Source organism: Typopeltis vanoorti, chromosome 24 (assembly GCF_054136105.1).
Source record: "Typopeltis vanoorti isolate ZY-2024b chromosome 24, IOZ_Tvanoo_1.0, whole genome shotgun sequence".
Taxonomy (NCBI): domain Eukaryota; kingdom Metazoa; phylum Arthropoda; class Arachnida; order Uropygi; family Thelyphonidae; genus Typopeltis; species Typopeltis vanoorti.
Genome location: NC_143572.1, coordinates 50,186,079 through 50,201,015, shown reverse-complemented (window position 1 = coordinate 50,201,015; position 14,937 = coordinate 50,186,079). Strand labels below are relative to the sequence as shown.

The following is a 14,937-nucleotide window of genomic DNA, read 5'->3' as shown; positions in this document are numbered from 1 at the left end:
GAAAATTAACACCCTGTTAATTTTAAAATGCTTTTAACCAAGATTTGCTTATAACTAAATTAACAGGTTATTTTTTGTTATTAATTTCCTGTTATTTTTAACAAATTTTGGCGATCAGGCCATCATATGTTGGAAAAACACTGTAGCAATTTAGCCAACATAAATGAGTCACTGCTCATAAAACATGTTCGGTGAATGTGTGATTTTCTTTTCTTGACTACTTGTATAATAAACTATAACACTTTTTTATGAATGTTAGTCAAGTGAGTTTTAATTTTTCATCCTACTAGTTTCACCGATTTTTGCTATCAGCATCTTCAGGGATACAATTGGTAAGCGATATGAAGGTAACAGACTAGGTTTTAACTGACAGGTCTAATTCATACAAAATTAGTATTGTGCGAGACAATGCGTGTGTCTCGGGAACATGATTTATTTGTCAATAACAGTATCAACCTGTCTGTGTATCGAAAACTTACGAATACTGGACGTTACCTCCATTTCAACTCATCACATCATATATCCCAGAAACTTAGCATTATCCATATGCTTAAGAAAAGAACTATACAGTACACCACAGACCAGGATGACTTACAAAAAGAATTAACTACAATATCCAGAGAGCTATCCTTAAATGGTTATCCTAAAAGACTCTGCAACAAGATTCTCTTTTCGGATATACCACAAAGACAACATGATGACACCCAATACATCAGTACTATAACTATTCCATTTGTCAGCAGCATTTTCAAAAAATTGGCTATCCTTCTAAAACCACACAATATTAGAGTAGCATTCAAGCCGGTCGATACTATTTGGAAATTTTTAAGATCACCGAAAGACCCTCATTCTTTCTATAAGTACTCTGGAGTATATAATATACCTTGTTCCTGTGGTCAGACCTCTAGAAGCTTCGAAACAAGAGAGAAGGAGCACATAGGCTATGTTAGAAACAACAGACAAGATATTTCAGGCCTTTCTTCCCACTTTGCCTCTATCAACCATCTTATAGTGGGATAAGAGTCATATGCCCTATATAGAAGAGAACTACCATTCCAGAACCTTCAAGGAGGCTGCTATGGTCGCCTGTTCAACAGGAAACCTAAATAAGAATCAAGGTCTAATCCTACCAGAAATTTGGAAAACTTTAATTAGATCACTAAACATCAAAGAAATGAACTTTCACGCCAATTACATTATGTCTTGTAACAAATAAACCATGTTCCCGAGACAAGTGCATTGTCTCGCACAATACTCATTTTGTATGAATTAGAACTGTCAGTTAAAACCTAGTCTGTTACCTTCATATCGTTTACCAATTGTATCCCTGAAGATGCCGATAGCAAAAATCGGTGAAACTAGTAGGACAAAAAATTAAAACTCACTTGACTAACATTCATAAAAAAGTGTTACAGTTTATTATGTTCGGTGAATGATTAGGACGTGATCACACCAATCGCACTGTAATTGGTTCTTTTGTTGCATGGGGTGACTTTCTGCAGTTTTTTGCAGACTTTCTTCAGGATTACCTAAACCAAGCGCTTCAACATTGAACATTAACTTCGCATTAACTTATCTAAAAGTGTGTATAAAACAATTTTTTTGTTATTACAGTGCTAATAATGATAAAATTGCAGTATAATGTTACAGATATTTTTATTTTAAAAATTTCGCGATTTAACTGACACCCCTTAGCCCCTATTAGTCCATTAAATCAAGGGTTTACTGTAATATACTAAAAAGAAAAAGAAAATGATTATGAGACAAATAAAAGAAATAGAACAACTTAATACTCAAAATGAAAGTATAAAATTTTATGCTGCTGTCCAAAAAAAAGGATTTCAACCAGGAATTAGTGGATGTAAAGTTAACAAAAGAAATTTTTTAGGAGAGGGAAAAGAAAATAGTAGATAGAGATGGGCAGAATATTTTAAGGATTTATTAAATAGAGAAGAAAATGAAGAAAAAATTCAATTAGAAACAAGAAAGGACACTGACGTAGAATAAAATATCCCTATAAAACCACCAACAACTAATGAAATTGAAGCTAAAATACAAAAAATTGAGAAACAAAGAAACAAAAAATAGTTGCAGATTACTGAAACACGGAGGAGATTCAATATGTTTGGTCCTACAGGATATATTTTCGATAGTCTGGTCCAAGGAAGAAATGCCAGACCACTGGAATGTTGGCATAATCTGTCCTATTTATAAAAAAAAGGAGATAAATTTGACTGTAGTAACTTAATGTAGTTTATAAAATTTTTACATCCATAATAAATGACAGACTTAAAGAGATTACCAAAAAGAAAATAGGAGAATATCAATGTGAATTTAGATCAAACAGAAGTACTATTGATCAACTTTTCATTATCAGACATTATCAGATGATGGAAAAATGTTTTGAACATGCAATAGATCTACATATGTTATTTATAGACTTTAAGCAAGCATTTGATAGTCTAAACAGAGATAGTCTCTACAAATGGCTATGAAAGAATTAGAGATACCAGCAAAATTAATCAGATTAGTAATAAAAATGATGATGATGAAAAAAAAACAAAAGCAGAAGTTAAAATAGATAATAAATTTAGTGACCCCTTTGAATTTAATAAAGGTGTAATACAAGGAGATGCACTATCAACAACATTATTTATCATAACTTTACATCATGTGATTAAAGATTTAGATCAAAGAGGGACAATTATTAATAAATCAAGTCAATTATGTGCTTATGCTGATGTGATGATATAGTCATTGTGTCAAGGACTAAGAAATAATTGATTGAGGTGTATAATGAGCTGGAAAGAAAAACTAATGACATGGGATTAGAGAACAATGTAAATACAACTAAATATATGGTGATGTCAACTTCAGAAATAAGAAACAAAAAAACCACAGAATCTACAAGTTGGATAGAAAATTTTTGAAGGGGTGACCAGATTTAAGTATCTAGGAGATATTCTTGAGAATGAGGCACAATCAACCATAGCAATTAAAGAACATATTCAAGATGGTAATAAAGCATACTATGCAAATATGAGCATGATTAAAAGTAAGCTAATAAGCAGAAATATTAAAATATTTATAAAATACTTATTAGACCTGTGGTTACATATGGAAGCGAAGCGTGGACTCTTAGTAAAAAAAAGACCAAGAGTGTTTGAGAAAATTTGAAAGGAAGATTATAAGAAGAATTTATGAACCTGTTGAAGAAAACAGTGTATGAAGAATATGGTACAACAAAGAAATTAGTCAGATACTAAATGAAGAAGATACTGATAGGTTCTTAAAAGCACAAAGATTGCAATGGTTAGGTCACGTAGAGTGAATGGAAGACTTCTGTATGCCAGGAAGAATGCTGAGAGAGAGGATATATGCAACAAGGAAAAAAGGAAGACCGAGATTAAGATGGATTGATAACATAATCCAAGACTTGACTACTATGAAAGTAAAAGGCTGGGAAAGATTAGTCAAGGATAAAAGATTGTGGATTCACGTTGTACAGGAGGCTAAGTAAGGCTCACAACGGGCTGCAACGCCAGAGGGGTAGGTAACCTCTGCATCCAGAGGCCATTACCCTATCCACAACCTGGGGATGCACTTGACAGCATAGGATCCATGTCTCAAAGCTAATTTATAGGTGGGAGAAATCAGTTGACTAAAGATCTTAATTTACCATTCTAGATATTAGTTGTTCTAAGATTCAGAAATCCCAAATTCCAGTGAGATTGACAGGCTACAGAACGAACTGATCTATGGACACCTTCACAGAATCTGAAGAGATCGTGAGAGATCCATCCACAAATTCTACCATATCTCTCCTTCAATCCATTAATAGACAAAGCCCTCACAACTGACTCTGGCAATCCATTCTATTCATCAATTCTGAGCAGAAAATCTAGTCCTCACACCCCTACTAACCACACATTTACTCAAATTCAGTATTGATCTCTCTTGCTCTGTCCCCTCTACCCAACTGCTGAAATATTCGTCTTCCAATTATCCTATAAACCCTTTAAATAACTTAAATGTTTCTATATCCCTTCCTTTTGAATATTTCTGCAATCCACACAACAATCACGGCCTTGTGAGAACAGGTCACCCACTATTTTGGTTACTTGCATCTGAATCCTCTCCACCACTTCCTCATCTCCAAGAAATACAGATGACCAAATCTGAGAACAGTAATCCAGATGGATGTATCAAATCCTTATAAAGAGAAATAACTTCCATATCTCTACTTGTTAGTGTGTTCTTCAATGGTCAAGTAATTTTATGAGTTACCTTGGCAACCTTAGCAATATGCCCTCTAAACTTCAATTCTGTGTCAACCACCATTCCCAAATCCATAGCTTCATTTCCTGGTGTACAGTTCCATCAATGTGGTACACAGCTTGTAATAAATTTATCCCAAAGTGCATAACTTTACATTTCTTGACATTAAACTGATACCCATTATCTTTTGCGGAGGTTAGCCAAAAAAACTACACCTAACTGTACAATGACAAATATCTAATTACGTCATCTGAATCTATTAAATTAAGAAGTAACTTTTAAGATTTAAGCTACAAAAATTTGTGACACTGGAATTTGCTTGCTACAGATATAAGGATATTCCTACTTACAATGGGAAGTGGGCAAATGTTTATTGTATGCAGAAATGCCTGTGTGCAAGTCATTAATAGGCAAATGAAGTATTAGCAATGTGTAAACAAATCTAAAGGAGACTACTAATTAAGTGGTTTTCTTTAGGCTTAAAAAGAGGACTACAGATATTCTTGAGACTGCCAAAATGTAATGCACCAAATGGAGTGTTTGACTAAATTGTGGGAAGTAAAATGGGATTGGTGTCCATGGCAATCACAATTTTAGTGTATATACTGATTAGTATGTATGCCCCACAGGTTGAATGCATTCTGGACACAAATGGATGGAATGATGCAAGGATTGAAGAAAGAGGAACATGTGATTATTGGGGGTGATCTAAATGGACATGTGGGTAGGAAAAATGAACAGTGTGAGAGAATACATGGAGGTCATAGGATACAGGAAGCAAATCAGGAAGGTTTAAGAATAATAGATTTTAAAGTTACATTTGGAATGGCTCTAGTGAATATTTTCTTCAACAAGAGGGCAGAACAGCTGATCATGTTCTTCCCTTGTAACATCTCAAATTGTCTATCTGATGTACAGAAGAACCCATTTCAAAGAAGTGAAGAACTGTGGAATAATTGCTGGAGACCATGTCACTTCACGACATCGACTACTTTGCATGGACTTGTATCTCAAAAGAGTGAAACAACAAGAACACAAGGAGTGCACAGGATAAAGTGGTTTAAACTAAAGGAGGAAGCAGTGAAGAACAGATTTAAAGAGATGGTACTTAAGGAGATAAAAAGAGATTTCAGTGATGTCCAGGAATGGAGACAACACAGTGCAGATAAGATAAGAGAAAACAAGGAAAGCTGGTGGTAAGAAGAAAATGTACAAGCAGTGATACAAAGGAAGAAAGCAGCAAAGAATGAGGACGACTCTCAGAGGCATGAAGATTGTGAACTCTATAGAGAAAAGAAGAAAGAAGCAAGAAAAGTAGTGGTGCAAGCAAAAGCACATAAAAATTCGTATGATGAATTAGAAATGACATAAGGATAGAAGAAGGTATACAAGTTGGCTAACTTGTTATTAAGCCTTAATCTTAAGGCTTAATAACAAGTTAGGCCTTAAGGCTAAGTGTTAATAAGGCTTAGCCTTAATATTAAGCCTTAATCTGCTTCAAAGTGAAGCAGATTAAGGGAGCAGATGGAATTATAATAAGAAAATCAGAATGTATTCAAATCAGGTGGAAGGAATATTTTGAGAAGTTGATAAATGAGGACAAAGGAAGGCTGTCTGAGGAAGAGGGACTACCAAATGAAGGAATGACTAGGGGAATTGACAGAGGGGAAGTGGCGAGAGTGATGGCCAAAATGAAGAGTGGAAAGGCTGGACCAAATAAAATACCGGTGGAGGTCTGGAAAGCGTTAGGAGATGAAGGCATTGAATTAATATGGAATCCGTTGAAGGAGATCTATAATCAAGAGGTAATTCCTGAGGAATGGAGAAAGAGTATGGTGGTGTCGTGACGTGTTCTCTTGACGTTCGAATCCGCCATCTTGCTAAAAGTCACTTTCATCAAATAAGGAAAACTAATTGCAAATTAATCACTGATCTAAGGGTAGAGAAATTTCTATTATACTGCGCCACTCTATCCTTAGATAAGTCTATATGAATTAGTAGGATTAATTCAAAATTAGTTAGCAGTCTTTTCACTCATTCAGGCCGATGGTATTTATTTTCTTTCCTTCTGGGATTCTCGCCAGATCCGAATTTTTGTGAACGGTGCAGTAAAAAGAAATTCAGGCAAACACAATATTTAAATTAACAAACAAAACATTTAATATATGGTTAAAATATAACAATTACATAAATTCCACTTCTAAATATGACAAACCAGTCAAGTTAGCACATCAAGTCAAGTCATTCATATTAATCCAATCTTTCAAACTTTCTCAAACAAATTCACAGTTTCAGAATCACAAAGTTTCTTTACTCAAATTATTACAATAGAATTTCTTATTTATTCAGTTTCCATGTATCTCTCAGCTACACTCTACGATTAACTCATAACAGGCACTAACCACAGTAGATATCACTTCAATGTCTATATTTTCAACTCTCAGCCTCGATGGTAAGCTACAGTTAATGTTAGAGACAGCAGAACGGAACTAATACTTAAATCTGCATACACTGAAATAAACTAATATGACTGTCCTTACCAGAAATAATCTTCAGTAGTTCCAATATTTTGTGAGCACACTTTCAAATTGTATTTATCACACTTGCGAAACACTAAATAACTAAAACATTACTAATCGCGCTTCAAAAATCCAGATAACAACTATAAGGTACATTAATTATTCTTATTTATCATTCATCAACTAGTTTAACTCCGTACAATTCCCTTTCATGGTAGTACAGAAATAAGTCGTAATTGTAGACTGACTGGATTTTTTCAGTATTCTTCTTTGAATGTCCAGTTCTCTAATTATCTGATTACGGCAATAATTTCTTTTTATTACTACGGCTGGTTTTGCTTTCAGCCAACTATAAGATTCACTTATATAAAAAAATATCTACTCAACTCCTATCCTTAGGAATCTTTTAATTACTTCTACTTCTTTAGTTTACTTCCTTGCTACCTTATAGTTCCAAAGTTCGTTCCGACTCCCCACTTACTACTACATATCTATTTTCTCTTCTCCTCTACAAACGCTCCCTTCACATGCGCTCGTTTATTTCCACGCGTCTCTATGACAACCGATAGACGTAAACATTCTCGCGAATGTTACATTAGGTTATATAACTACATTCAGTTATTACATAACGTTAACTTTCATGAAAAGAATAAATAGAATATTTGCATTCCAATAAATGCATAGTTAAATTACAAATATAAGTTCTTACAATATTGACAGAATAATAAATAAAACAGCTTAATAATATTTAATACAGAATCTATTTACCATTAAAACATTTCTTTGATTAAGCAATTAAATATTTGACATAATTAAGGTAGTTATATGATATCAATTACAATTTATGTTATTTACATCAAATAATATTTACAAATATAGTTCTTGTGACGGAAAGTCATGTTGGATTCTGAATCAAACAACATTTATTCTATTTTCTACATAATTAGAATCCAACAGTGGTACCTATATATAAGGAAAAGGGAGATATACAGAACTATAGTAATTATAGGGGGTGCTTAAGGGTCAAAGCTGTATAACTGAGAGGAGACCTCCACATAGCCTTTAAAGGAATGCGGAGAACCGACCAGGGCTTCTGATCTAATGTTCAATCCTCACCTTCTCGTGTGCATCCTGTCGGGTACCTACTTGAATACTAAATGAATGAGGATGGGCTGGCAATTTGGGATTTAGCTGACCAAATTGTATTCTTATTGGTTAAACCAAAATAAAAAAAAATGATGGTACAACATGACAAAATTTCATGCTGGCTGGGGTGTCGCCTGGTTAAACAAGGCACCCCATTGTTTTCGCCAGGGAACTAGGGCGAACAGCGAAAAGTCAGCTACTGGAACAAATCTGAAAACACACTCCAACTCGACATCACCAGAGTTAAAGATCGGTACTATCAACATAAGAAGCCTGAATGGCAAAGAAATGAAGCTAGCTGAGGAATTAGATAAGTACCAGATCGACATAATAGGGGTGACTGAAACAAAAAAGACCAAAACTGGTGAGATCTTTCTGAGCAATAAATACAAAATGTTATATTCAGGCAATAACAATCAAGGAAAAGAAGGAGTAGCCATAGTATTCAACACAAAATACGAAGCTAATCTTCTTGAATGGCAGTCAGTCTCAAGTAGAGTAATGAGAATGGGGAACTGAACAATGAGACTTATTTGTGCCTATGGTCCAACAGAAGGTTCTACTAAGGTAGAAGTGGAGGAATTTTTTGAGGCTTTAGAAAAAGCAACTGCACAATGAAAAAGGAAAAGTTGGTCCTTGTTGGGGATCTAAATAGCAGAGTAGGAAATGATTGTGAGACATACAAAAATATTTTGGGAAAATTTGGAGAAAAGAGCAAAGCTAATAATAATGGCAAATATCTGTTGGATTTCTGCTCAGGACATGGACTGGTTATTACTAACACCATGTTCCAACATAAAAATGTGCACAAATTCACATGGAGAGAGGAGGCTAGGAATAAGAAAAGTCTCATTGACTATGTTATTGTTGATAGTGATGTTTTCTCCCTGGTGCAGGACACCAGAGTGTATAGAGGATTTGAAATTGGAAGTGATCACTATTTAGTCTTGAGCAGGATAAAATTGAATTTCATATTGAAAAGAATAACATGTAAGAAAGTTTTAAAGCGAATAAAAGTTGAGCAGCTCTCAGATGTGAGCTGTAGACTAAAATACACAAAGATTATTGAAGAAAAAATGGAAGAGTTTGAGAACAGGAATCAAACTTTGGAGATTCAGTGGCAAACTTTGAAGAAAACATTGATTGATTTTGCCAGAGAGGCATGTGATGAGGTTGTGTGCAAAGATAAAAAAATCAGAACTCCCTGGTGGACACAGGAAGTTAAAGAGGCAGTGAAGGAAAAAAAGAAAGCATATCAAAAGTTCCTGGCAAATAAGTCAGCTTGTGCTCTTAGAGAATACAGAGATAAATGCAAGAATGCTAAACACTGTGTAAAACTAGCTAAACAAACGTCATGGGAGGACTTTGGCAAGAACACAGAAAATAAATATCAAGAAGGTGGAAAAATATTCTGGAGGTTGTTGAAGAAGCTTAAGAATGGAGGAAAGAGTGCTGTAAAAGGAATTAGAATGATAAAAGGTGACATGAAAACGAGAGAAAAAGATATCCTTGAAGTATGGAGTAATTACTTTGAAAAACTGCTAAATGAAACAAGCAGTGATGACAGCACAGTGGTAAAAAACACTGACCAGGCATGCAGTCAGGAATACATATCCATACTTGAAGTGGAAAAAGCCATCAAAGGCTTGAAATGTGGAAAGGCAGCAGGAGTAGATGATATTCGACCAGAAATGCTGAAGTATGGTGGTATAAGAGTCTTACAGTGGCTGCACTGCATAGTTCAGAAAGTCTGAACAGAGGGACAAATTCCCATTGATTGGAGTAGAGCTCTCATAGTACCCATATATAAAAAGAGAAATAAAACTGAATGTGAGAATTACAGAGGTATTTCCCTACTGAGTGTTCCTGGCAAGATCTATGCAAGTATACTTGAGAAATGGTTGAGAAGAATTGTGGAAGAAAAGCTGGGTGAAGAACAAGCTGGATTCAGGCCAAATAGAGGCTGTCAGGATCAGATCTTCACTTTACGACAAATAGTCGAGAAAGCATGGGAATATAACAGTTTTGTTGATCCGGAAAAGGCATATGACAAGGTGCCAAGAGAGAAGCTATTCAATATGCTGCAGTTATTTGGTGTCAATGGGGCATTATATCAAGCAATACTAAGTCTTTATTTGAGTTGTAAGTCAGCAGTTAGAATTGAAGGAAGTACAGGAAGATGGTTTAATGTTAAATCTGGTGTGAAACAAGGATGTACATTATCCCCTCTGTTATTCATTATCTATATGGATCACATTATGAAGGAAAGTGGTATTAAACATGATATCAAAATTGGAGATGTTAACGTCAGCTCTTTGCTTTATGCGGATGATGTTATACTTCTAAATAAATCTGCTACAAGTCTGCAAGATTCTCTGACTAAACTGAATAGCTGTTGTAATAGATATGGTATGAAGGTCAGCAATAAAAAGACAAAGACAATGAAAATAGGCAGAATCATTGAAAATGTCAACTGTGTTGTGAATGGAGAGCCTATGGAACAAGTAAAACATTTCAGCTACTTAGGCATGATTTTTAGTGAAGATGGTAAATTAAATATGGAAATAGACAACAGAATCAGCAAATCTGGTATGATAGGAAGTCAACTGAATAAATTCATATGGAATAAGAGAGAAATTAGTCAGAACACTAAATTAGCTGTATGCAAGACAGTGTTCAAACCAGTTTTAACTTATGGATCTGAGAGCTGGGTCAGAAGTAAAACACTTGACCAAAGACTAGAGACCACAGATATGAGAGTCCTGAGAAAGATTATAGGCATGAACAGATGGCATCAATGGCAGTATAATATTAAAAATGAGGATATTAGGAAAGAACTTGACATTGTCAGCATCCAGGAATGCGTTAGCAGATCAGGTGGTATTGTCACTTAAACAGCATGGGCGAAGATTAGCAAAACAAGCGTTCTCTGCCAGGTTGGCAGCAAAACGACCCAGAGGAAGACCAAGATATAGGTGGATTGATACGGTACAAAGTGCTTTAGACGATAGAAATATAAGATCTGATAATGTTGGAGTCTTGACAAGTAACAGACTGATTTGGAGGAAAATTGTAGATAGTAAATTAATAATGATGTAATTTTTTTCATGTAGTACTATCATATCCTGTACACCCCTTGAGGGTACATGGCAGGAATTTGATGATGATGATAAGTACTATATGAATTTCACCAACTTGCCAAAACTTGTCTTGTTTACAGCTGTGAAAAATGGAAATTTGAATTTAAAATGGCAACTTGTTGACTAGAAATCCATTTCACGTCATGGTAAGGAATGTTAATTTTACAACAAAATTTACTCATAATGAATGATAGTCATATGATGTTCCTTTCACTTTTATAATAAGAAATGAATATATGATAATGAGAGTGTTTCTGATTATTGAATGATACAGATAGAAATTATTAAAGAATAAATTTCATAACTTACACCTGCATCAGATCCACTTCCTGGTTCTGTAAGACAATAAGCAGCTATTTTTTGTCCTGATGCAAGATCTGGGAGATACTTTTGCTTTTGATTTTCATTTCCATATAGCAATATTCCCTTGAAACCAATTGACTGAAATGATATATGTCACAGATCATGTATTATAATAAATTTAGTTTAATCCTTTATCCAAGTGTGTGCAAACAAAGTTTGCGCCTGAAAGTATCTTCAGGACTGGGGTAAAGGATACAACACCGGGCAAATCCTTGCAAAGGTGGAGCAAGCTACCAACACTCCTATCCCAGTATCTCCCATAATGCAAAACACATTTCCTTGCGGATATGTATAATGTTATGAATTAAGGGAAGGGCCACTACCCAGACTAGTTTCGACCTTTATTGAGGTCTTTTCAGTGGGAGCCAGACCCAAGTGGAGATACCAGGCAGAAGCTGTCCGGTGTTGTGCCACTTTACCCCAGTCCTGAAGATACTTTCAGGCACAAACTTTGTTTGCACACACTTGGATAAAGGATTAAACTAAATTTATTATAGTCTGACCAAGTGAAAAATAAACTTTCAAGATCATGTATTATGTTAGAAAATTCTTCAATAATTACTCAGGAGAAATATACTAATAAAATAATGCTATGTTTTTAAATTGTTTCAGATATTTTTGGAATACATTTTCTACTTTCCATCAATCAGCTTTTCAAATTGCACTCTTTTGAGCTGTCTGCATTTGGGTATAACTTTTAAAAAAATACTGTTGTGCAAGATAAGTGAATAAAGAAATTTAAACAAGCATTTCCAATATATGTCAAATGATAATGTATTGATTCCAAATTACTGTAGTTTTAGTTTGCTTAATTTATATGGCTGGAATCACAGCTCAGGTAAATATGACCATTAAGAGCAGACTAAGTATAAATATAGGAGAGATTGACTTCTATTTGGGTTTATACAGGTCAAATTTCTTTCAAACTAAGTTATGAAAATACCGACAAGTTTCGCCAACTTTAGCTGTTTGGCTTCGTCAGGGTAAAAAATAGATGTAGGACAACTTAAAAGCTAAAATTGTTACTATAAATGAAGGAAGAACTGAATACAATTGTATTTTTACAAAAAGCAGAAGAATGCGTACATCACCTGCATGGAGAGTGTATGATCTCACTTGTTATGTATGAAACGTTCTGTAATTGGCAGCAAGATTTAATTCTGGCATGTTTAAAGATCTTATGAGGGTCTTTCAAATCTCAGGCAGAATTAATCCTTGGTTTCTATTTAGGTTTTGTTTTGAACGGATAATTCTTATGGCTTCTTTTATAATTCGGGAGCAGAAATCCTCCTCTAAGTAGGGCATGGAGCTTTTGTCCCATTCTATGGTATGGTTTGTCCTAGAGAAATGAAAAGCTAATCCCGATTTGTCTTCTCTATTATTGTTTACATCTCCTTTTTTCTGATTTCAAAACTCCTGGAGGTCTGACCAATATAGTTTAAGCGCACGAACAGGGGATGTTGTCAACTCCGGCATATTTGAAAAAAAAAAGGATGACTGTCTTTTGGAGATCGTAAAAATTGGCGGATGGTCTTTGAAGGTATAAAAGCCACTCATATTCCACGTGGCTTGAGGAGTGTAGCAATCTTATTGAAAACTGTCCCCGTATACGGAATCACAATAGTGGAATTATAATGTACATCTTCAGGCTGTCTTTGTGTGTGTGTGGGGGGGGGGGGTCACAGAAAAATATCTTGTGGATCAATTTTCTAGGATAACCACTGTTTATAAGATTATTTGATCTCAGGGATAGTTATAGTTAATCTTTGAGGTCTTTATCATCTGTAGTGATGAGAGAGGCGCTATTTTTTAGCATGTGTACAATGCTAAGTTTCTGAGAAATGTGGTGTGAAGAAGTGAAGTGCAAGTATCGACCTGTGTTGATTGGTTTGCGATAGACTGTAAGGCTGATGCATCCACCTATTTGTTTCTTAATTAAAGTGTCCAGAAATGGTAATTGTTTTTCTTTCCCAAGTTCTAAAGTGAATTTAATTTTGTGATGCAATGAGTTGATCTTGCTGAGAAAATCGAACAGATCCTTTTCTGTGTTTTTCCAAACAATAAAAATGTCATCCACATATCTCCACCACACTGGGGGTTTAGGGTCTAGTTGAGATAAAATTTTACTTTCAAGTTTCTCCATGAAGAGATCTGCACAAGGGGGTGAAAGAGGGCTGCCCATTGCAAGGCCTGTTAATTGTTGATAAATCGTTTTATTCCATAGGAAAAAATAGATTTTAAGTAATGATGGAACAGAGAAGTACCGTCTTGAGGGAAGAGGTTTCTTAAAATGTCGATTACTTCATCTACTGGAATATTAGTGAATAAAGATGTAACATCCAGGCTTGCCAGACGGTCTGTATTGGAGATAGAGATATTACTTAATTTCTCAATGAAATGTTGTGAATTTCATATGTAGGTATCCGAATTGCGGATGTGTGCCTTAAGGAGACCTGCGAGGTGTTTCGATAATAAATAAGTGAATTAATTCCATCAACAATAGTGCGTAGCAGTATTCCATTTTTGTGAACTTTGGGAGAGCCATATAGTCTCGGCATTAGTGGATGCATTGACTTTAATCTTAGTTTTAAGTCTGTTGGCCAGCTATCCATATTACGTAACAGGTTGTTGGTATCATTGTGATTCTTTAATGTGGGGTCTCAATCTAAAACACAGTAGGTAGATGTATCAGAGAGTAAGTTAGTGATCGTTTCTTTGTAATCTCTGGTGTTTAAGATCACTGTAGAGTTTTATTTATCGGCTTTTAAGATGATGATTTCTTTATTTTTCTTCAACCTAAACATAGCTCTTTTCTCTAGAGGAGCGATATTTTTGTTGGGAGCTCTTGAAGAAGAGAAAATGATAGTGCTGTTTAATCTGAGATCATTAGCTATGGGTTCCGGTAATGACAAAACTGTCTTTTCTATGTTACACATGATGTCAACTTTAGGAATTTGGTCAGGTATAATAGCAAAGTTGAAACCTTTTTTAAAGTATACTAACTTCTGGTTTTGTTAAAACGTGATTGGAGAAATTGAAGATAACTGTGTTATCTGGCAGATTAGGTTTTAACTGAACACTTTTTTCATATAGAACGTTAATTTTTTTTAATTTGGCTTTGTTTGCTGATAGAAAAGGCCTTGTCAAAACTATTATTTATCATTCTGTCTAAAAGTGACCATAGGTTTTGGTCTAAATTGCTGGAGATATCTTCGTAAATCTGATAGCATTGCATATCTACTTGGCTTAATTCAAATTTAATATGTTGTATCTGTAAAAGTGCCAAGGATGTTTTAAAATATATATGCTTAGCTCTTTGTGAATGGAACCATTCTTTCAAAATGAGAAACTTAGGAATGATATTATGGTTCCTGCATCTTTTCAAAAAAGTAAGGTGATTTAACAGTTTGGCTTTATTGCATTTAAGTAGCTCAAAACAACGTACCTGCTGTTTCATTTCTCCATGGATGGAGGCTATTCATAATGATAAA

At 34.7% G+C, this 14,937-nt stretch overlaps 1 protein-coding gene across 1 annotated transcript in view; it reads right to left on the bottom strand.

Moving 5' to 3' along the window:
- The window catches only part of Acadvl (Acyl-CoA dehydrogenase very long chain), a 208,329-nt gene that overhangs the window by 80,910 nt on the left and 112,482 nt on the right, over positions 1–14,937 (bottom strand). Inside the window, exon 6 of the mRNA XM_090414015.1 lies at positions 11,393–11,524. Within this exon, the coding sequence (XP_090270141.1) occupies positions 11,393–11,524 (132 nt within the window). The remainder of the gene's footprint in view (positions 1–11,392; positions 11,525–14,937) is intronic.